Source organism: Capsicum annuum, chromosome 12 (assembly GCF_002878395.1).
Source record: "Capsicum annuum cultivar UCD-10X-F1 chromosome 12, UCD10Xv1.1, whole genome shotgun sequence".
Taxonomy (NCBI): Eukaryota; Viridiplantae; Streptophyta; class Magnoliopsida; order Solanales; family Solanaceae; genus Capsicum; species Capsicum annuum.
Genome location: NC_061122.1, coordinates 164,790,281 through 164,815,983, shown reverse-complemented (window position 1 = coordinate 164,815,983; position 25,703 = coordinate 164,790,281). Strand labels below are relative to the sequence as shown.

Below are 25,703 nucleotides of genomic sequence, written 5' to 3'. Positions count from 1 at the left end.
GATTGATTTTTTTTTTACGAATACTTATTTGTATTTATTTATACAAGTTGCGTTTATTGATACAAATAAATACAATTCATTTTTTTATAAAAATACAATATATATAAATACAATATGTATTTGTATTTTTAAAATTATTTATTTTATTTGTTTGTAATTGTATTTGTATCAAGTGATATTTATTTATTAACAAATACGAATAATAATTTTGACATGCAAATACAAAATGGTACATTTATATCAAATGATACATTGCATATTTATATATTTTAAAATCAAGAAAATACAATTAATGCATTTACTTGTTTGTGTACAAATACAAATGATAAATTGTACATAATCGTGGCTAAATACAATATGCAATCAACTTACAAATACAAATATAAAATAATTCTTTAAAAATAAAAAGACGTCGATGAAAATAGAATACAAATACAAATATAATCTAACTATACAAATACAATAAAATCATAATACAAATATAATCCAATATAATATACAGTCAATTATAAAATACAAATACAAAATAGTTCTTTAAAATACAAGTGCGAATTATATAAAATATAAATGATGTTGCAAACTAAAAAATACAAATACAAGTACGAACTATAAAATACAAATATAAACGTGTACTAAAAAATACAAATACAACCGCAAACTTTAAAATACAAATACAAATACAAATACAGTTGTATCAATGAATAAAAAAAATATAAATGATGGCATGACTATAAATAGATAAATAATTATGGTATTTACGTTATTATCAATGACTTGTGCTCGAGTAATTATATTTTTTAAAAATATAAAAAATAAAAAATAGAACAAAAAAATGATAAATAAAATAAGTACAAAAAAGAAAAGAAAAAAAAGAGACATAGAAGAGAGAAAAAAATATATGAAAAATGAAAAAAAATAAAATAGGAAAAATTAGAAAAAAGAAGCAGAAAAAACAAGGAAAATATGAAAAAGAAAACATATAAAAAACATAAAAAAAGAAAAAAAAATGGTAGTGTTTTTGGCAAAACTAAATATGTAGTGTATTTATGTTTTTATGAATATAGACCACTGAGTAAAAGTAAATACAGCGGCTGTGAATTGAATATAGCGGTTGTGAATCGAATACAGTAGCTAGATAGTACTATATTTATATTTTATATGAATACATACTATTGATAAAATCGAATACAGCAGGTGTAAATTGAATACAACGGCTATAAATGGTAATTATGTAAAATATGCCTATGAAAGGTAAGTTTTTTAGCAAAATGTGACTATTTTTGAAAGATTTCCTTTTTTTATGTTCGTAAAGAAGTGTTTCTTGTTGCACTATCATATTTATCCTTAACAATAGGGATACTTCTATTTAAATTACTAATCACTGTTTATAAAGGATTAAAACTATTCAATTTGATTAATTAAAGGTTAAATCTGAATAATCAAACATAACAAAGTTCAAAATAATAATAAACCCAATATAGGGACTAAACCAATTTTTTTCCTAGATAATATGTAGAAACTGAGATAAATATACAACAACAACAACAAACCCAGTATATTTCTACCTAGTAGGGTCTGGGGAGGGTAGAATATGCGCAGTCCATACGACTACCTCTAAAGAAGTAGAGAGGCTGTTTTCGATAGACCCCCGGCTTAAGACACAGGACAATATATAAAAATATTCAATGCATGAAACATGATAAAACTAACATAGATACAACATCCACAAAAGTAATGTACAATACCAAACAAAAGACACCAAAACCCTCCTAACTACGGACTATGATTCATCCACCCACCTTATCCCTCTATCCTACTATTTTTCCTCCAAACCTTCCTATCCAGGGTCATGTCCTCAGTGAGATGTAACTGCTCCATGTCACGTCTAATCACTTCTCTCCAGTATTTCTTCGGTCTACCCCTACCCCGCTTGAAACCATCTAACGCTAGTCTCTCACACCTACGAACTGGGGCATCTGTGACCCTCCTCATCACATGACCAAACCATCTCAACCTCACTTTCCACATTTTTCCTCCACCGATACCACTCCCACCTTCTCCCGAATAATCTCATTCCTAACCCTATTAGCTTTTGTAAGACCACACATCCAACGCAACATCCTCATTTCCAACATCTTCAACTTTTGAATATGAGAAGTCTTAACTGGCCAACACTCTGCTCCGTACAACATAGTCGGTTGGACTGCAACTTTATAGAATTTGCCTTTAAGCTTGGGAGGCACCTTCTTATCGCATAAAATCCCCGAAGCGAGCCTCTATTTCATCCAACCTGCCCCAATATGGTGTGAGACATCCTTATCTATCTCCTTATTTCCCTGGATCGTAGACCCAAGATACTTAAAACTATCCCTCTTGTAAACTGCATGAGAGTCCAACTTTACCACCACCTCCTCCTCTTGCCTCGAGTTACTAAACTTGCACTCCAAATACTCCGTCTTGGTCCTACTCAATCTGAAACCTTTAGACTACAGAGTTTGTCTCCAAACCTCCATCTTATCATTAACACCTTGCCGCGACTCATCAATCAAAACTACATCATCCGCAAAAAGCATACACCAAGACACCTCGCCTTGTAAACTCCGCTTCAGCACATCCATCACCACGGCAAATAAGAACGGACTAAGATCTGATCCCTGATGCAGCCCTGTCAAGATCGAAAAGTGCTTAAAATCACCTCCCACCATCCTTACTCGAGTCTCCGCCCCCTCATACATATCCTTAATCGCTCTAATGTACGCCAAAGAAACCCCTCTCTCCTCCAAGCATCTCCAAAGAACCTCCCTAGGGACTTTGTCATACGCCTTTTTCAAGTCAATAAACACTATGTTAAGATCTCTCTTTCTCTCTCTATACTGCTCTACCAGTCTCCGCACAAGGTGAATTGCCTCAGTCGTTGAGTTACCAGGAATAAATCCAAATTGATTCTCTAAAATAGACACAATATTTTTCAACCTCTGTTCTACCCCCTCTCCCAAATCTTCATCGTGTGACTCAATAACTTAATACCCCGATAGTTGTTTTAACTCTGAATGTCACCCTTGTTCTTATATAGAGGAATCATCGTGCTCCATCTCCACGCCTCACGCATCTTCGCAGACTTGAAAATATTGTTAAATAGGTTGGCCAGCCACCTTAACCCAGCCACGCTAGAAAGTTTCCAAAAATCCACCAGAATCTCGTCGGGCCTCGTCGCCCTGCTCCTTCGCATCTTGTGAATAGCCTCGCAGACCTCCTCTACTTTAAAAAGCCGACAAGATCCAAAATCGTGACACTCCCCGATGTGCTCCAACTCCCCTAGCACAATACCTCTGTCCCTCTCATCATTCAAGAGCTTATGAAAATACCAATACCTGCCCCCTAAGCTCTTCGTCTACTAAGATACCTACGTCATTCCTACGCCTCTCACTACCCGAGTACCACAACTTGTACCCATCAACATCTCTAGCCTTAGAACCTACCCACTTGGTCTCCTGGACACACACAATATTGGTTTTTCTCTTCCTAAGAATCTTTACTATTTCTATCGACTTACCCTGAAGGGTCTCTATGTTCCACGACCCTACCCTCAACCTATCATCTCTCTTATCCCCTCCCTTAAAACCTCGTACTCTGAATATCCAACCTAACCCACCATCAAACCCCAACCCCCTAGGACATAACCTTACTCCACCATTAGCCACCCAAGCCACCACTCACGAAAAGAATAGAGAAGGCTAAAAACTGCAATAACTATAAAAGGCAAATGCAAAGCACACAACGCAACAAAAATTTCAAGAACAGATGATAGAAATAATCAGTGAAGATAATTAGACAACCTAGAAATACCAGGCAGCCCATAGCAAAATAACCAACACAAATTTTAAATAATGGAGACAATATAAAAAGGCGCGATACAAAATAGTGCGTTAAAATAAAGTTCCAAGGTTAGAAGTCATCGGGATACATAGATCAAGTATTCAGCTCTTGATTCCTGCGCTGAAATCCAAAAAATTGGGGTAGATTGGTCGCCGAAATAACGTCGTCGAAAGGTCACCAAAAAGTTGCTGGGTCAAATCTGGTCTGAGTGTCAGATCTGGTTTTTTTTTTCAATAATATTTTTTTGATTGGCTTTGATTCTATCCCATCGCCAGAGTGGAAACGGTAACCCACAATCCGAGGAGAGAGTGAACCAGCTTTAGGGAAGAAGGGAGAGGGAGAGAGGGGAGAGACGAAGGGAGAGGGAGATGTTATCGTACTTACCTATCGTCGGCGATGTTCTTACTCCGGCATCTGCTTCGCCAGAGAAAGAAAGACGTTATCCGGAGTAAGAGAGAAAAATGTTAGGTAGAAAGAGACATTAGGTAGAGACTTTAGGTAGAGAAAGACGTTAGGTAGAGACGGTCGTCGATGCCATCAACCAGAAACTGAGATAAATATATTATTTTTATTTCACAATGACCACAGGGTGTAATATTTTTCATAATAAAAGTAATTGTACTAACAAGAGAAAAAGTTTAAAGATACCATCAAACTATTAGACTTGACTCATTTATGCTATTTGTTGTAAGTTTGACTCATTTATACCGCTGTCTTTACAAGTTTGACTCACTATGGTATCACTATTATAGAAAGGTTTTGTAAAATTATTTTTGTGATGTGGCCTCTTATTAGTGATCCACGTCACCAAATCCAACTTAACCAATATTACTCAGAATCAAAATTAAAAATCAGATCATTAAAATAATTCAATCCACATCATTAAAAAAATTGAACTCATTATAAATAAAAATTGAACTCATTAAAATAAGAATTGAACCCATTAATAATGTTGAGTTTTATTTTAATGAGTTTGATTTTTAATTTGATGTTGATTTTTAATTTGATTTTAAGAAAATATTGGTTGATTTAGATTTGGTAACTTGGACTTTTAATAAGAGGTTTTGTGAAAAAAATAACTTTGCTAAACTATCGTTACAAACTAATGGCATGAATTAACTTTTCTATAAAAGCAATGACATAAATGAACCAAACTTTTAAAGACATTGATACCAATGAGTCAAATTATAAATAGATAAATCTATAATCTATAATTTATATTTATAATCTATATCTATAATCCTAGTTATCCATAGCTCGGGCCCAAACTCTAAATATAAAAATAATAATATTTTAATTAAAAAAAATTGATTTGTAGTATATTAACTTTACTAGTTACTCCAAGGCTCCCCTTCATTATTTTCTTTTACTGCATAATTAATAAAACCTAATGACACGTCAAAATGAATTATTCACTAATTTTCATTATTACTAAATTTGTCAAAAAATTATGACAAAAAAATAGGAAAAATGCTCTATTACCACCTTGAACTATACGCGAAAAAGCTGAAACACATCCGAACTTTAGGAGGGTCCTATTACCCCATGGACTAATTAAAATCGTATTTTTGACCATCTTAGTGCCTACGTAGCACATACATGGCACACACGTGCGCCTACGTGGATCCTTCAGTGTGTTGTGCCACATAGGCACAAAGGTTGTCAAAAATACGATTTTAATTAGTCTAGGGGGTAATAGAACCCTCCTAAAGTTCGAGTGTGTCTCAACCTTTTCGTGTATAGTTCAAGGTGGAAATAGAGCATTTTCTCAAAAAAAAATATAAAGAGTAATTTAATTGATTTTCTTAGTCATAGTTATAGTATGTTTAGTTTTGACATACTCCGTATAAAATTATTTTCCTCCATAAATAAAAAATAATCTTCATTACGTTACCTTAATTAAATAGTACCAAATTACTATAAGTTTTTAGTTATGTAAAAATTCAGCTGTCTTAATTTTGATTTTAAAAAAATTATTAAGACCATCATCATTATATAAAACATATTCATTGCAAATTATGTATAAACATTAAAAATAAAATTTAATATAAATCAGAGAAAGTAAAGAGATAAAAGAATTCATAAAAATTTGTTACTCTTTCAATTATATGTCTTCTTTTTTGATATGTCCCAAAAAAGGCTTTTTCTAGATTTAGTAATTTCCCTAAATTTTAACATTTTACGTGACAAGTCTAATACCACAAGATTTAAAAATTATACTCCATCCATCTCATGTTATTTGTCCACATTATCATCGATAATAACCCAAATTATTTGTCAATTTGCAAAACAAAAGAAAATTAATTAATTTTATCGATTTTACTCTTACAATTGAAATTCTTTTTGAAGTGCATGAAAATTTATAATTTTTCTTTAAAAAAAATTATAAAACTACTCTTCTTATTTATGATTATGTAAGGGCATGTGATGAAGAAAGTGGACAACTAATATGAGATAAAAGGAGTACATCTTTAATTTAAAATCTCAAAATTCTAAAACTTTAATTAAAATGAAATGAGTACAATATGAAAAACTCAAAATACACCAATCATAGATATTTATGTAAAAATAAACTTGAAAGAAAAAAATTGAGTGTCACATAAATTAAGAAAAAGACAAAAGAAAGAAATGATTGTAAAAGAAAAATAAAAAAAGAAAAGAAAAGGCCACATGGAGCAATATGAATGAATAAAAAAAATTGTGAGGACTACCAAAACTTGGTGTCCTCACTTATATATAAGTATAATATTAAAAGTGTGAAGGATCTTAGAAATATTATTTGAATTTTTTATCCTTCATTAACAGTCTTTGCTTTAGACAAAATCATCTTTTCACTATTTTTTGTAATATTTAATAGTTGAAAATTAATTAAATATATTTATGGACAAATATTTCTTTATTAGAAGTCATCAGAATTAATGACAATCAATATTTTTTTCATTAGTTTAAGAATTATAAATTAACTAAATTTTATTTTAAGAAGATTTGAAAAATATAAAAATAAATATAAAAATATTGGAATAAGAAAGATTTATGAAGTACCAAATTTTAAAAAAATTTAAGCATGTAAAAAGAATGTAATCAATAATTTTGTAAATATTTGAATTTAAAAAAAGGAAAGATTTTAAATATATAAAAAATAATCGTACCACAAATATGGTTCAAACTAATATCTCTCTCTTAGCCTCTAGTAACAAGGGAAAGAGGTCCTAATGACAAACGCAAATTCATCAACTGGTTGAAACTTCTGATGGTAAAATATTTATGTGCTTAAACTAAAATATATATCTATATTTATATTATTATATTAAAGTGTGAAAAATCTTTGAAAAGTGATTTGAATTTTACACTTTATTTAATCTTTACAACAGATAAAATTATTTAAATTTAAATAATTAAATATTATACGTGCGATGCACATACAATTATACTAATAATTTCTAATAGTTCAATGATATATTTAAACCTTTTTTTAAAAAACAACCCGGATGCCCTTTACCCCCTATTTGGATGATGGTTTCCCATGGTATGGTATGGTATACTTATTAAGAGAATCACGTTTGTTTTGATTGTTTCTTAAAATGTATGGTTTAATTTCATAGTTTAGTAACCATGAAAACCTCGATTTCCACCGATTTGGTGGTATCCCATGGTTTGCTTATTTTTTTTCTAATTATGTCCTTACTTATTATTATATAATCTTATTTTTCCGTTCACCTTATATTATTTAACTCCATCTCCTACTCTAACCTCCCCTCACCTCGACCTAAGCCCACGCCCACCAAACCCCCACCCAATTTTATTTTTTAAATATTTCAAAAACTTGTTCTTACCCGACCCTCATCCCCAACCCACCTCTATCCCGACCCCCTACTCCGCTACCCCCACACCCAAATATTTTTTTAAAAAAAACTAATTTTAACTCCGCCACTCTTTATCATATTCGTTTTCATTATTTTTTGTTAAATATATACAAATTCTTTTAAAAAGAAATTCTACTTGTGTTACGAACTCAAGAAATTAAGTAAGAAATAATTTATTTTCTTGAAAATTTTTTTTTTTTTTTGGATTTCGTACCGAACACACCCGTAGCATATACAAAAATACATTCAAACTTTGTATTTATCATCGGTGTCACATCTCAAAACACCAAAAAGAAACAAAATTTGTTACTATAAAAAATAAATTCGGTTATATTTATTTGATCTACTATTTTATTGACTTTGTTAAAATTTACATGAATTTAACAAATTAATATATCTACATGGCATACTTATAATAAATTAATAGGAAGAAAATTATTTTATTAATAATTATTAATTAACACTTATAAAGGACATTTTAGTAAGCTTATCAGTTACAGTACAGTACCATACTGTTAAATCAAATAATTAAACTATCATTAAACATCATTGATACAGTCTATCACAATACGGTACATTATGAAACATGACAAACCACCTCCAAACAAAGTATAGCAGACCCGTCCGAGAACCCTAAAACACCTTCCACAATATAAGAGCCCGTTTGGAATTGCTGTTACAAAACTGCTTATTTGAAAAACACTTTTATAAAATGACATTTTAGTAAAGTGCTTTTAAAAAAAGTAGTTTGTGTTTGGTAAATTTATTTGAAAAGTACTATTGATAATCAAATTGTGTTTGAATAATCTTTTTCAAGAAGTGTTTTTTTAGACAAATGACCAAAAAGGACATCTTTATTACTAAAATCAATTTATAGAGAAAAATTATTTTAAATATCTATTATAATATTTTAAATTATTTTTTTAATTTAATTAAAAAATACGTACTCTAAAATTTTCAATTAATATTTATATACATTAATACATTAAAAAAAATTAAATGATGATATATTACTTAAATAATTTAAATATTACTTAAAACATCAAACAAAAATGAATACATAAGTTATTTCATAAATTGAATCACTATATATGAAAAAATTAATGAAAAAAATAATTATCCCTTCATACATCACAAAAATTCTCAACGATTTCATCCCTAATTTTACCACGCAATGTCTCCATACTTGTAGAACATCTGTCTTGCATTTCTGAAGGTGTACCAAAAGGTTGATCTGCTTCTTCGATATCTGGGATGATGTCTTCGTTAGCATTATAGTTAAAGTCTTTATCAGTAGTAGAGAGTTGTCGTATGAAATTATGTATAGCCATAGTAATTGTAACGTGATTCATCTATCAATTGTTAAAATAATTTATATATTCTTTAGTCATCATCATCAATGACATTTCAAATTTATTTAAAGAAAATGAGTGAAAATAAAATAATAATATATAAATTATAAAGAATTATGACGTAAATATGAAATATAAATTCTTAAAAATTAAAAATTAATCAAACTTATAAAATATGTTACTTAATTAATAAGGTGTGTGTATATATATATATATATATATATTTATGTGACAGAGATATTGTCATAAAAAAATAATTTTCTGTTTCTGCTTAATTTGAGAAGCAGAAATTTTTTGTTTCTTCCCCTTATTTTTAAAAGTATTTTTACAAATTTATCAAACACTACTTTTTTTAAAAAAGTATTTTTTTTAAAAAAAATAAGTGCTTATTTTGAGGCCATAAGTACATCAACTTGTGCGTTTAGGTTTCCTCCACTTTCATTTGGCTTCAATCACAAATTGAACAAAGTGCCGCAAGAATCGCTAGTTCTCCGCGGCACAATGAAGGCCCACGCAGATTAGGTCACATCCATTGCCACTCCGCTCGACAACTCCGACATGATTGTGACATCCTCTCATGACAAATCCATCATTGTTTGGTCACTTATAAAAGATGGCTCACAATATGGTGTCCCGCGTTGCCGTCTCACTGGACACGGTCATTTCGTCCAAGATGTTGTTCTATCATCAGATGGGATGTTTGCACTTTCCGGATCTTGGGATGGTGAACTCCGTCTATGGGATCTTCAAGCTGGAACCACATCCCCACATTTTGTGGGACACACTAAGGATATTTTATCCGTCGCATTTTCAGTTGATAACCGTCAGATAGTTTTCGCATCACGTGACAAATCGATCAAACTATGGAACACATTGGGTGAATGTAAGTACACTATTCAGGATCAAGATTCACATTCTGATTGGGTATCTTGTGTTCGTTTTAGCCCAAATAATCTTCAGCCAACTATTGTTTCTGGTTCATGGGATCGGACTGTGAAAATCTGGAACCTTTCTAACTGTAAGCTTCGCGCTACTCTTGTTAGGCACACTGGGTATGTGAATACTGCTGCAGTATCTCCAGATGGTTCTTGGACTAACCAGAGATATGATCATACCGGAAGATATTACGCAGCAGCCAGAGATACCCAGAATTGAGATACCTGATTTCTATGCAAATAAACGACTCATTGAACTAGCTACAATTATTCAAGAATTAGCAAATAATTATACCAATGGAAACCCAATATGGAGCTATTATTCGAGAGACCATCAGATGATTTATTTAAATTCAAAAGAGCTACAACAAGCAGATATGGAAGATGTTAGGCAATGGATAATGACATTACTTAACCCAGAAAAATAATCTACTGCAAGAGCAATTAAAAAAGAATTTATTTCAGACGGATTATTGACAAGATATTGTAAGATAATTGGACACAAATATCCAGACCATCAATGTTCAAGATGCAACGGAGAAGATAATATTATTCCAGAAGTCCACCTAGAATAAAAGAATCAAGAAGATAAGCATGCCAACTGGAAGATAAGATAAGAAACAATAATTGAGATATGGAAAAGCAGCAGATACGACAACAAGAAGATATCCACGGAGTAATAATAGAAGACAAGATATAAAAATCTTACATAAAAATTGTTGTATAGAATTATTGTATAGACTTTAGCCTTTTTTTTTTAGCCTTTTTGACTTTCTTAAAGGCTATAGCACTAAGTTTTTAGTCTTTTTAGCCTTTTTAGCCTTTAAGGCTATGGCATTTATTTTTGTCTCTTAAGGAGACTTTTAGAATTTTTAGGAAACGTGTAAATAATGCAAACTTTTTGTAAAAAATTCATTCTATAAATGAAAGAAACTGAAGGCATTGCAAAGCAAGCCTTCATGTGTTGAAGCAATACTCTCTCCAATCCACAACAAATATTTTGCTCAGTTAATTAAAAAACAGACATATATCAATGGAAAAAGCTATGGAGGAACAAACTTCAAAAATATCAAAACTACCCGAACAGGTATATTTATTTATGATTATGAATAGCTAAATTCATAATTCCCAACAATCATGATATGATAAAATAAATTCATATTAGTTACTTTATAGTAGAATTATTCGAAGAATAATATGTTAAGAAGTTTATTACCAAAGTGGAAACGGAGAAAAATCCCTAAGAACTATGCCATCCTAAAGGTGAAACCAATAAGGCAAGAAGCCGTGGCGGGGAGTAACTAGAGTAGAGACACTGTTTAAGGAAAAAAGTATCCAAATTACCATGCTAATAGTGACCGAAGAACATGTTATTTAAGAATAATCTAGTATATAGTAATCTAAGATGACCATATTTTGTTATGTACATGGTTGAAGGGAATATTTTGAAAAATAGCAAATTTATGAAAATGAATAATTATTTATCTGATGTGATGGTAGATAAATTTAAAATACTTATTTTGTATGCACTTAAAGATATAGAAGTAGTAGATATAAGAAAAATCATATTAGAAAAAACATTTGGTAAATATTATATGACTAGAGTAAATTATATATCATACCTGCCAAACTACTCTTACAAATACTTACCATGATAAATTACATAGAATTTTTAGAAAAAGATATGAGCAGCATACAGTTAATAGTAGACAAATACATGAAAACTAAAGATATAAAATATATAGGATTTCTTAATGAAAATATGCAAGAACTACTTAGACTAAAACAAACAACTACAAAATATTATAATAAAATATTTAATCAATTTTAAAAGATAGATCATCTAGATTATCTTAAAGTCTTAATCTTATATATACTTAGAGATATAGAAATTATAGATATTAAGAGAATAATATTAGAAAAAGTATTAGACTATGAAATTAAAACCATAGATTGGATAGCACAGTTATACCTAAATAACTACCCAGAAGGATATTATTCAGATTAAAGAGATGTTAGAATATATTAGAAAAACTAGAGAAAATCAAGATAATCTAAATAATGAAATTAGTTATAAAAACCGAATTAGAAAAATAATGGAGAATCTAAAAGAAAAATTAATATGGATAGAAGAAACCTTAAAAAATTTTAAAAAAAGTACATGTGATAGTTTATATAATTTAAAAAACTCACTACGAGAAGAACAACACAAGATAATACATAATATTGAAAATCTAGAATTAGATATACATTACAGTACAATTAGGATAAATTATTATACAGAAATCTGTAACTCTACAATTACTACAGGATAAAATAATAAATCATACAAATTAATGAATACATCTTACGAAAAGAATAACTCATCAAAAGATATTGAAATAAAATTTAAGAAATATTCACGCATAAATAAAAATAGATTAATTATACATATAATACATCTATTTCATAAGTTAGTTATCCATATAGATCCGCACCCCTTACAAATGATATCAGAGCCCATTTATTTAAAAAAGTACAGCAATAGTATGCATGTATGAATTTGAGTTTTTTTTTGTAGAGTTCCACAAGTTTTAGATGTCTATAGTACCATATTAAATTTTTGTATAACTACTACTATTATTTATCAGCTTATCACCATTTTGGGTTGGAGTGCTGATGGGAGCACACTTTTCAGTGGATACACAGATGGTCTTATTAGAGTGTGGGGTATTGGTCGTTACTAGGATAAACATATATCATCAGTTGACCTGACTTTCATTTAGATGAAATCTGAAACGTCAGGAAGAAGCGCGTCCGATTCTCTGTGTTCATGGCTGGTGAGGCCTATTCTTTTACAGTTTTGGATTTTATTTAAGCATGTTATATTGGAAGTAGATGATCCCTCCAATAAGCTGTTTTGCCTAGCCCTTGAGTTAAGTAGATCCCTCCAATAAGCTGTTTTTCCTAGCCCTTGAGTTAGCTTTGTGTTTCCTTCTATGTTTTTTTATCTTACTGATCTTCAGTTTGTTTATGATTTTTCGAGGAGATATACATCTTAAATTCTCTTTATGCTCATAAATTTTGGTGTTCGGGCAAATTTTTTTTTACTGTAATTATTTGTCATTATCAGTTTATTTTGCCAGGGTAAATAGGTTTTGAGGAAGTGTCATTGAAGAGCTCTTGCAGCTTTACACTAAAATGTAGCCTTCTATAAAAGCACTAAAATGCTGTCTATTGCTGTTGGAGCAGTGGCATTTTAAATTATATGTTTTGTTTCAAAGTGAATATTTCAGATTTTCAGTTTTGACTTTTGAGCTTCGCAACTTCAATTCACCTAATAGGTATGGATTTTCTTAAATACTCCCTCCGTCCTAAATTACTGGTCTCAAATTTTCTAATTTGATTTTTTATTTATTTTTCTTTTTATTAATTAAGAAGAGATAATTTTTTTTTTCATGTTTTACCCTTTGCATCAATTACTTTTTTTTTTAAATTAAAATGTAAACATCATTTAATAGGGGTACTATGATAAACTAGTCATTTTATTAATTATTTTTTTAGTCAATGTGTCATCTTAATTTGGGATGAATAATTTGGGACTGAGAGAATATTTGTTGAGTTATTATGGTTTCTAATATCATTTAAACATCTGCACTCTTATTTTGGTAGTTTGACGTATTACCTTATGGGGAACCTTACTCGCTTGAATGACTTTTGATACAGATAGATCGATATGTGACAAAAGCCATAATGACAATTTTAATTAATGTATATATTTTCTTAATTAAGGTTATTCACTAGCTTTAACCTTTCCATTATCTAAATTTTCTCAATTTAAGGATAATAAGAAACCCTATTATTTGAGCCTTTATGGATTATCAGAAAATTTTGCTTTTTTGTTTTTAAGATGTTCGTCTCTCAGATATTTTGAATTTTGAAATTGCTGATGAACGAAGTGTTGAAATTCTGTATGGAAAATAATGTAGTCGTGTCTTTCTTAGTTGTTCCATTATTAAAAAAAGCGCCATTTGTAATTCTCTCCGTGATTATACTACTTTGAAATTGAAGAAAAAAGTTGAGCTCAATTCAAAAATGCAGTCACCTGTCACTTAGACGGAGAGTAAGGCTTTCCCAATTTTATTTTATGGATTACAATAAGTTTCATTCCTCTGGAGATAATTAAAATATTGTCTACGTTCGATTAAGTCGATTTCATAACTTGAGCTTTCCATAACCAATTGACCTTACTTCGTAACCTTAGCCATCCTCTCTTTAGAGTTTTTGGAGTTTTCTAGTTCGACCAAGTGACTTAGGGATCGTTTGATAGAGTGTATAAGAATAATGTAAAATATGGTGTGTTAGTAATGTTTGTATTAGTAATGCTTGTGTTAGCTATGTTTGTATTTTTCTTATGTAATGTTTGGTTTGATGTATTAAATATAACATGAATTAAATAATTTCTAAAAGTTTTTTTTTACAAAAATATCCTCCATATATATGTTGGAAAGGATGTGAAATTTTTTTTGAGGGATAATAGTGTCACCTGACTAAAATTTACCTACTAATGAAAAAAAAACACAATTAGCCACTATTATTAAAATAATTACATATACATGGTCATATTTAATGAATTTCAATTATGACATATATAATATTTACATTAATAGCCGTTTTTTCATATTTGAAAATTTTAAATATGGATGTTATATTAACAGATTACTGTTTCTTGTTTTTATGTAACAAATATTATATTTCAAACAAATTTATTTTTTTAGGCTACCTTGTTGCATGCTGTATTATGAGTGCCTACTATTCTTTGTTTACTTTCCATTTTAGGGGCGTTTTTATGTCTTGCCATCTTATTCCATGCATTTTGTACGGTTGTGATTACTTATCTTATCTTGAGCCGGGGGTCTATTGAAAACAGTCTTGCTACTTCTCCGTAGGTAGTGACATGAACTGCGTACATCTTACCCTCCCCAGACCTCTCTATGTGGAAATACACTGGGTTTGTTGTTGTTGTTGTTATTTAATTTATTTCCTTTATTTTCCGTTCCTAAAAAATAGGAAATGATGAGTTGTTATTAAATTTTAGGGTGCCGCTAATTTATTTCTTTAATTTTCTTATACATGAAAGATTTTACTGTGTGTGAATAAATTATTTCTATGTAAAACATATTTTGCATATTTATAGTATATTATATCATATACCATAAATATATAAATATGCTTAGTATGTTTCTTTATACTTTGTATTTTTATATATGTGTGTATACATGGTATAAACTTCATAATAACATCCTTTGTATATTTATATTATAAATATGCTTAGTATGTTTCTTAATACTTTGTATATTTATATATATGTATATGGGGTGTATACATGGTATAAACTTTATATATAACATATTTTGTATATTTCTATTATAAATATAATACTTTATATATTTATGGGTATAAATCTAATACTTTATATATTTATGGGTATAAATATAAATTAGCAGTAAAATAATATTTTAAATAAGGGAGAAAATTAAATAAGGGAGAAAAATAATGATGAGAGAAAAAAAAAGATATATATTATTTAGGATAACATTAAGTTTGAAATTATACTTATCTTATTCTTTAAAACTGCTATATACGTAATATTAAAAAAGTAATGTTATAAGGAGAGTTTTATGAAAAAACTTAAAAGATTGGGGTTATATGTAATAATATAAAAATTGGATTTGAAAAATTGTGAAAACAACAAAAATTTGTTTTTCCTTTTCAAAAATTTTTTTCGAAATTATTTTTCGAATTTTCATGGCCAAACACCACAATTTTCAACTCCGAAAATTTATTTTGGAAATAAGGAAAAAATTTCCATGGCCAAACGGCCCTTAGTGTTCGCAATTTCAAATTATTATGTTATTGTTGTGGTTTCTGGCAACAGTGATAGATTAAGGTAGAGTTAGGGCTCCTCGCAAAACGATCATTTTGAATGTCTTGATGTATTTTTTTTGACACAAGTCTTGGACAATTGTGAAAAGACCACCATTTATCATGTCATCATTTGAAGATTGGGAAAAGTCATTATTTTTATTTTAAATTATATTTGAAAAATCGAAGACACACTTAAACTATTTAAGTGACATAATATATACGTAAACTATTTAAAAATAATTTTTTTTACCCACTAAATCTGACGTAAAAAAAATATAATTATTTAAATAAAAATATGCATATCTAAGTCATAAATTAAAGCCAAAAAGTTAAAAATTAAAATATACCCTCCCCCTTCCTCCTAGCATCGCTTCTCCCCTCCCCACCCTCAACCCATCTTATTCTTCAGCACCTCAATCCCCAAACTCCAACTCCACCCCTAACAAACACATCTTCTTCACTACCACCACAACCAAACTCCACCCCACCCCCAACTAATGCATCTTCTTCGCACCCCCACTCCCATCGAATTGACGCCTCTTATTCATTATAATGTCATCCCTTACTACCACCAATTTCATCACAATACCACTAATTTAATCATCTAACCCACCACTATTAATCTTCTAACTAACAAATTTTAAATTTTTAATATCTTTGCTAAATTATTGTCGAGCAAATTTCAGCCCTTAAGGTGCTCTCTCTTTCTCTCTCTCACACATACAAAAAAAAAAAAAATCTAAATTTGTTCCACATATCTCTTCTTCATTTTAATAGAAAAGATTCCTTACTTTACTGAAAAATCAACGAAGAAGAAGAAAAGTTTTTTTTAAGAAAAGAAGATGGGTTACGGATGAACGACATGGTTAGAAGAAATTGATTGTTATGGTAACTTTGTTGGTGGGATAAAGTTTATGGTGGTGATTAATTGATGGTTCAGCTATGATGATACACCATAACAATGGAGGTTTTGTGATAGGTATCGAAGAAAAAGAAAAAAAAATTTAAATTAAAAATAAAAAATAAAAAATTATGAAAATAATAAATTTATTATTTTTTCATATTATACTGACGTTGCGCTAACGAAGGCTGGAGGGAGAGGGCAACAACGCAAGGTGAATACGAAAGTGATGAAAATTGTAGAAAAAACAGTTCCACAAACGGAGAATGCAAGGAAAATGAAGAATGTAAATGCGTTAGAGGGTATTATCCCATTTAATTTGGGGAGAACAGTGGATGGGGTAATACCGAAATCTACTCCAATTGGAGTAGTGAGCAAATTACCAAGTGTAACGAAATTATGGGCTGACCAAGCGGAGGAGGAAGAACCCCAAAATTCAAGGACGAGTCAAGTGCAAACCCTAGCTCATCTTGGAGCAAAATAATAGGGGCGAGTCTAATAGCTGATGAATTTGACCTCTCGAGTGAGAAGAACCACTCCACGAATATCAAAATTACCATGGAGAATGTTAGTGTAGAAATTGAATACTGGAATTCAGCTGTAATTTGTTATATACTAGGGTCAAATACTGTATCGCCCTAGATTTTTGACCTTTAAAATTCTCTTGAGATTTGAGCTCACTGCCTTGATTACGACTTGACCATATGATCGTATGGTATTTTGACGGGTCAGGTGGCCCTATGATACAAGTACGACCACGAAGATGGACGCATATGAGAATGTAATGAACCCGAGGCTTGGAGTGTCGAGTGAAGGACTTAAAACACACCAAACCGACCCTAATCTCACACTTGGAGTGTAAAGAGGATCCTTGGAACACAACAAGGCAGCCCCTAAATACACTTGAAGGGAGCCTAGTTCTTAAAAGGGCATTTTGGAAATTTTGTATTTTATTTGTAACCTATTATAAATAGAACATTGTAGGGCTTTTAGACTTAGATTATTCATGATGTTGTAAGTCTTGAAATACAAAGAAACACAAGTCCTCTCTCCTTGAGGCACCAAAACCAAAATTAGGCATAGAAAGTGTGGAATCACTCTTATTGATCTCATGGCTTAGAAACGTGATGGTTGGGAGGTGGATTCTGACATTGTGTCTTCGTAAGAGATAGGTGAACGTTGTTTGTAGTGTTAAGGGTCCAAGAGTGGAATATGTTCTTGGGTTCTTAAGATTATACCTTCATTAAGTCTATCTAACTATCCCTTTACTTTTATTGTAATCTTGTAGTAGTTTGTGTTCTTGTAACCGTTTCTATCTCTTGTTAATAAAATCGTGTGTTGTTCCTATCTTGTTATTGTTGTCCATCTCGCCATATTGTTGCTGTTTTGGTGTATTTACACCTTCAACATCTTGTTGTTATTGTATTTTCGTTGTTGTTGTCGTGAATTTGAGAGTGGTCACCAAAGGGGTCCTCGGTTCTTTAAACTTGTGGACTGTTTTGGTGTTTGTTTAGTGTTCCCGTGGTCATTCTCGTGTCATTTGGTATCAGAGCATAGCTTGATCTTGTTCCTACAAGATCAAATCTTGGGCTAGCTCACTTGAGAAAAAAAAGATGTGTTGAAAAATTGAAAAACTCAAAAATAGTAATCTGTCCATGTTTTTTTGTGTTTAGGCTGATTTGAAGCCTAGTTTTCTTGTATTTTTTGTCTGTTTTATTTTTTCTAGTGTTAGTCCCTTCTTTACTAACACTTATAGAGTCTAGATCTAAATTTTGAGTCATTTTCAAGTTGTTTTTGAACTTTGAAGGTTGCTGTTTTTTGAGGATTGGTGGCTTGAAAGAGTGTTGTTGAAGTTTGTTGTTGAGATTGTGGCTTAAAAATATTTTGTTGATGTTGTTGTTGAGGGTTGGAGCTTGACAAATGTGTTATTGATGTGTGGGATCCAACTTAAACCATAGAACTCCAAGATTCAAAAGTTGTGTTCTTGGTGTTCTTCACCATCTTCATATTTTGTTGAAGAGAAAATGGTTCTTTGATCTTAGAAATTGAAGAAAGAGAGTGTGTCTTGTTGTTAGTCTTGAAAGACACAACTCTAAGACATCCAAAGGGAAAAGGGGACAAAAGGATTTCAAAAGTTAGCTTGCCAAATAGGAGAAAGTCCACCTACCAAGACTTACAAAAAGGGAAAGAGCCAAAAGTCTTTGAAAAAGGTATTTAGCCAAAAAGGTGCAAAAAAGTCAAAACACTTTTTGAACTTGAAAAAAAGGGTTCCAAAGTCTTGTTGTTACTCTCCCATAGCCAAAATTCCACCATTCCTCACTTGGAATTTGATCAATACAATTTGAAAACAAGAAAATTTCTCAAACTTTCAACAATTTTAACGTCCAATAGGAGGTTGCCACATCATCACCCTAAAAAAATGACCCATAGGCTCAAAATTTTAGACTTCTAAGTTTCATTTCTTATTTCTTTAGTTTCAATTTTCTAGATCCTAGTACTAATAGACAAACTAGTAATCACCTACTAGGTTGTTAATTAGTTTTTGAATACGTTTCTTTCGTGTCTTCATTATTTGTGTGCTCTTCTCGTTTGTAACTCATAGTAACTTCTTTGTTTCAAGTTCGTAAATGAATTTTGTTTTGTGTCTTGAGTCAATCAAAACAAGAATCTATTCCGGCCTCTAAGTAGGATTGACATCTTATTGACTACCAGAGTATAAGCAACTTTCAATATTTGCCGCTTCAATTGTGAGAATCACAAAGGTGAGTGTATCGAGTGTTGGTAAGGAGCTTTTACTACCAATCTTGTTTGTTTTCTTTTATTTATTGTTGTCTTTTTTTTTTTAATTTAGGTACCATGGCTGACCATATTTTTAAGGCCATGTGTAATCGCATCCATGACGATCTTGAAGATATGCAACGGCACATTGAAATTATACGCCAATTGTTACCTAAATTCTTCCCTCAAAATCTAATTGACCAAACAACTTGCGATGAGAGCTTCTCGGAAGAAGTTGTTGTCCAAGCTTGTGATGAACTTTCACACCGAGGTAAAGACGAACATACTCATGAACGTCAAGGTAAAATAGGTAACTCTTACACTTTTGTACATGTGAATGATAATTGTGTGGCTAGTAGCCCATTGAGTGTGAGTTGTAGCTTGTTTATATGTGAGTCTATTGTTTCTTTGCCACCTGATGATGATGTACTTGTTATGAGTGTGGATACACTAGTTGATCCTATTGATGACTGAATCGACCCTTCTTGTAAGATCGATTTATGTCCACTTAGTATTGAAACCATTGTGTTGAATGAAAGTACATCGTCTTGTAAAATTTATGTTGATCAACTTTTGTGTGAAAGTTGCCCACCACTCGAGGATGTGTGTGATGTGATTAATGAATCTCAAGTATGTGATGATGTTGAAAATAGTGATCAAAGGAATAGGAGTGAATCTATGAGCTTGCCCTTTGATTCTAATATTTGCTAGGATCATAGGGATAATCATGTGCTTGAAACATCTTTAAAACTTGATAATGAACTTTTAGAGACTGAACTTACTTTCCAAATCTGCCCGCGAGATAGATCATGCTCTCTTTAGGTGTAATGTCTGGTTTGAAGATGGTATAATCACTCCCAATGAACCTAGTGGTAAGAATGGTGGTATAGCTTGTCTTGAAGGCTATAGCCTATATGCTAACCCACTATGGTGTGACAACATTCTTTCTAAAGATAGAAATCTCTTTTTGCAAGGTGAGAGTACTCTTAAGGGTAAGGAATGTATAGTCCTTCTTGACAACCCGAGGGCAAAGGTATCATTGATTCCTTGGGGTAATGTTTCTAAATGTGCATCCTTGCTTGACACACTTTTGCTTAAATTGCATGAATCCCAACTTGTGGATGCCAAGTTGTCTATTTGTTTGAAGAAAAGAGAGTGTATATGCTTAAATGCTTTGTCTTCACCCGTGCATGTCTTTATACTTGATTCTGTCCTATACTACCTTTTTGCCTATGATGATATCCATGCTAGTTTTGGGTTTGCATTAAGTAGAGGTATAGGTCTTGTTGGTTGGTCCACTTGTTTGAATGACAAAGTTATGTTGGATTGGTGGACTTTGATACCAATAGTGGCACCATGTTTGATGAGGCCACTTGAAGAGGTAATGAAACAATTGTGCTTTATGGTTTCTAAGACAAGGGTAGCCTTACTTTTTGGACTTAGTGATGCCATTACGAACTTTGTAGTTTCTTTATTTCTTGATACTTGTCATAGCCATTTCCTTTATAACATTCTTACTAAACTTTTCATGACTAATACAAAGGATTCATGGTTATATCTTAAGTATGTACCACCTTGTCATGATGATGTTATTTGTTGTACTAACCCTTACCCTTATGCCATGAGAAAGTTGTGCTGGTTTGTCCTATCTTTATTTTTTTAAGGTATGGATTCGAGGTCGAATCCTTTTCAAGAAGGGGAGGATGATACAAGCCAAATGGCCATCTATGCTCTTGAAGACATCATTGGATGCCAATGCATAAAGACTCGAGACTTGGTCACCTCGAGACTACAAGTGTTGAAGAATGACCCCACGGTTGTGGTGCATTGAAGAAGAACCCTTCATTAAGGGTGTTTTGGGGATCACACTTTGTTAGAAAGACACTTAATGGCCACCCCTTTTATTAAGGGTATTGTGGTCATTTTTGTTATGTAATAAGCTAGCTCTATATAGTCTTCTATTAAGTCATTTGCTCTTTAGTTTTTGAAGGATAAAATATGTGAAAGACTTCTTCTCTCTTTGAGAGTGTAACACCCTTAGTGTAGGGCTTGGATAAGCCATTAGGTTAGGGCTTGGAAAAGCCAATATTGTTCTTTGCTTGGAAACAGTGGATCTTGAGGTAAGTTGATTTCCTTGGCGGTCACCGTAAGAACTTGGTAACTTGTTTTGTAGAGGTTTTAGAGTTTTGATACACTCTTTAGTTGCTACCTAATGGGTTCTCTTTGTGTCAAGTTAGCTATCTTTTACTCTTTTTAAGTTTATGTTTGCTTCTCGGATCGTGTTGTCTTGTTGTTGCGGGTAAAGACTTGTGATTGTGGGTTGTTTACGGATTGTTTTGGTGTTGTAGATGCCGTTTGGTATCATTTGGTATCAAAGCATGGCTTGATCTTATTTTCACAAGATCAATCTTGGGCTTGTTAGTTGAAAAAAAAATGTGTTGAAAAACTGAAAATTCCAGCCAAAGTGCAATCTGTCCGTGTTGTGTTCTTGGCCGAGAATTGCGTTCTTGTATTGTCTTGGCCGAGATTTTTGTTTATCTTGAGTGTTTCTAGTGTTATCTTTGTTCTTCACTAACACTTGAGTCCATAGCTAAGTTTGAGATTTGTTGTTGTTGTCGTGAATAAGTAAGATCATTTGGTAGACATTGTTTTTGAGAAACTTGAATTGGCCGTGTGTGTAATTGTTGTTGTTGAAAGGAGTGTTGTTGTTGTTGTTATTGGTGAATGTTGTTGTTGTTCTTGAAGTTCTTCACAACCTCCATCTCTTGTTAAAATCGAAACACAACACTAAAGAGACTTGGCCGTTTGTTGTTGTGGATTGGAGTTGGCCGTTGAAATTGTTGTTGTTCTTGAAGATTGTTGTTATTGTTCTTGGTGTGGTTGTTGTTTTTCTTGAAGTTCTTCACCTTCCTTCATATATTGTTAGAACATAAAGTGAATGCTAGATCCTAAAAGGTGAAGGAAAAAAGTGTATGTACTTGTTAGTCTTGAAAGACCCCCAACCACCAAAAGACTTTATATCACTTCTTAACCACTTTTTCATGATTTAAGGACCCATGTTTTAAGGAGAAGTACAAGAAAAGGTCAAGTCTTGAAAATTGAAAAATGCTCCAAAACTTATTTTCTCTCCTAAAATAAATTCCACCAATCCAAATTAATTTTTGACCAAGACTTGAACTTTTGAGAATAATCATTTGATAAAATCGAACCAATACGTGGCTGCCACATCATCACTGCTACTGTTCATGCAATATTTTTGAGCTCAAAATTTTAGATTTCTTAGTTTCATTTTGTTGTCTCTTAGTTTCATTTAATTGATCCTAGCACTAATTAACAAGCTAGTAAACTTCTACTAGGTTGTCACTTAGTTCTTGAATCCGTTGTTCGTGTCTACGTTTCTTTTGTGCTTTTTTCTCTTTTGTGAATTCATTGTATCTTGTTGATTCAAGTCCGTAAGCAAATTTTCTTTGAGTCAACTCGAACGAAAATTTATTCCGGACCAAGGTGGACTCCTCCCTCAATCACTCACAAAGTACAAGCCGGCTTTCAACACTTGTGAAACCAAGTGTGAGGTAAAAATTGAGAGTGAGAGTGTGGTGAGGCATTTTTGAGCTAACAAGTTTGTTTGTTTTGTTGTTCGTTGTTGTCTTTTCTTTTAGGTACCACGGCTGCCACCAATCTCGATGCCACGTTTGACCGCATCAGCGATAATATTGAAGACATGAAAGGGTACGTTGAAAGGCTACGCCAATTGATATCCGCACTTATCCCAACAAATTTAAAACCTAAGGTCCAAACACCTTGCAGTGAGATCTTCCCGAAGGAATTTGCTGCCCTAACTTGTGAAGGACTTTCACACCAAGTTAAAGACGAACATACTCATGAACGTCAAGGTAAAATAGCTATCTCTTACACTTTGGTACATGTGGATGATGAACGTGTGACTAATAAACCATTGAGTGTGATTAGTAGCTTACCTACGTACGAGTATATTTATTCCTTACCACTTGTAGATGATGTACATGTTGTACCAGTGGATACACTAGTTGATCCTATAGATGATCGAATCGACTCTTCTAGTAAAATCGATTTGTGTCCACCTAGTGTTGATGCTATTGTGTTGAATGAAAGTACATTGTCGTATGAAAATTGTATTGACCAAATTGTGTGTAAAACTTGCCCACCACTTGAGAATATGTGTGATGTGATTAATGAGTCTCAAGTGAGTGAAAAATTTGAAAATGTTGGTCAAGGAAAAAGGAGTGAACTCGTGAGCCTATGTTGTTGTAAAGATTCTAATGTTTGCTTGGCTCATAGGGTTAATTGTGTGCTCGACATATCTTTGAAACTTGATAATGATTCCTTAGAGAGTGAAAGTTCCAAATTTATCCGCGGGTAGATCATTCACTCTTTAGGTACAATGTCTTGTTTGAAGATAGTTTAAACACTCCTAATAGACCTAGTGGTGAAAATAATGGTATAGCTTGCCTTGGAGGCTATGTCCTATATACTAACCCACTATGGTGTGACAACATTCCTCCTAAAGATGGAAATCTCTTCTTGGAAGATGAGAATACTCTTAAGGGTAAGGAATGTGTGGTCTTGGAAACTACTTCTTCTACTTTGTGTGGCTTTTCCAAGGACACCATAGTAGAAGTAGAATTGAGTGCCACCTTTCTCTACTCTCTCTTTACTTGTTATGATATGTATGCCAATCTAGAGAGTAGGCCATATGGTTGTGGTAAAGACTACGGGTAACGGGTGTGTTGTTTAGACCCGTGTCTATGGTCACTCTTCCCATTTGATCCCCGGTGCCATCTTAGGGTGGGGAAGATTTAATCTCGGCTTAGGTGCGTTTCTTTTGGGTTCTTATCATAGCCAAGTCCTTGGTGAATTTGTCGATGGCTTCATAATGTTTAGCACTAAGGACTCTTGGTTATATGTCAAATATGAACCACCTTGGCATGTCGAGACTTGTTGTTGGCCAAGACTTGAACTCAAAGGGTCCTCGATTTTTTTTTGGTATGGGCTATGAGTGCATACCTTTATTGTTTATTTTTGCTAATCCTAACCATCATGCCATGAGGAAGTGTGCTTGTTTGTCACTCTTTGATTTTGCAAGGCATGGATTCGAGGTCGAATCCTTTTTAAGGAAGGGAGGATGATACAAGTACGGCCACGAAGATGGACGCATGTGAGAATGTAATGAACCCGGGGCTTGGAGTGTGCGAGTGAAGGACTTAAAAAACACCAAACCGACCCTAATCTCACACTTGGAGTGTAAAGAGGAGCCTTGGAACACAACAAGCCTTTAAATACACTTGAAGGGAGCCTAGTTCTTAAAAGGGCATTTTGGATATTTTGTATTTTATTTGTAACCTATTATAAATAGAACATTATAGGGCTTTTGGACTTAGATTATTCATGATGTTGTAAGTCTTGAAACACAAAGAAACACAAGTCCTCTCTCCTTGAGGTACCAAAACTAAAATTAGGCATATAGAGTGTGGAATCACTCTTGTTGATCTCATGGCTTGAAAACGTGATGGTTGGGAGGTGGATTCCGACATTGTGTCTTCGTAAGAGATAGGTGAACGTTGTTTGTAGTGTTAAGGTTCCAAGAGTGGAATATGCTCTTGGGTTCTTAAGATTATACCTTCATTAAGTCTATCTAACTATCCCTTTACTTTTATTGTAATCTTGTAGTAGTTTGTGTTCTTGTAACTGTTTCTATCTCTTGTTAGTAAAACCGTGTGTTGTTCCTATCTTGTTATTGTTGTTCATCTCGGCATATTGTTGCTGTTTGGTGTATTTACACCTTTAATATCTTGTTGTTATTGTGTTTTCGTTGTTGTTATAGTGAATCCGAGAGTGGTCACCAAAGGGGTCCTCGGTTCTTCAAACTTGTGGACTGTTTTGGTGTTTGTTTAGTGTTCCCATGGTCATTCTCGTATCACCCTAGTTTTAGGGTGTCCAGTGGATGGTGTTTGGGTTTCTGCCTTGGTTACGACTTGGGGATACGAGTCGTAAGGACTGGTGATGGGTCATTAGGATGAGCCATAACCAAATTAGTAAGTTTGTGGCTTAACTT

At 32.4% G+C, this 25,703-nt stretch overlaps 1 protein-coding gene and 1 pseudogene across 3 annotated transcripts in view; both read left to right on the top strand.

The window, feature by feature from the left end:
• Positions 1–4,244: 4,244 nt before the first annotated feature.
• Positions 4,245–12,603, top strand: LOC107849119 (annotated as a pseudogene).
• Positions 12,604–12,657: 54 nt separating this feature from the next.
• Positions 12,658–25,703, top strand: part of LOC107851767 — a 28,082-nt gene continuing 15,036 nt past the window's right edge. The window contains exons 1-4 of one of the 3 annotated variants that reach the window (XM_047400434.1): positions 12,658–12,845; positions 19,686–19,913; positions 23,272–23,341; positions 23,420–23,505. In XM_047400434.1, coding sequence (XP_047256390.1) covers positions 12,839–12,845; positions 19,686–19,913; positions 23,272–23,341; positions 23,420–23,505 — 391 coding nt within the window. In that variant the 5' untranslated portion in view covers positions 12,658–12,838. Of the gene's footprint in view, positions 12,846–19,685; positions 19,914–21,276; positions 22,520–23,271; positions 23,506–25,703 lie in introns of those variants that run through there. The other 2 variants (XM_047400433.1, XM_047400435.1) reach the window with 2 other exon arrangements.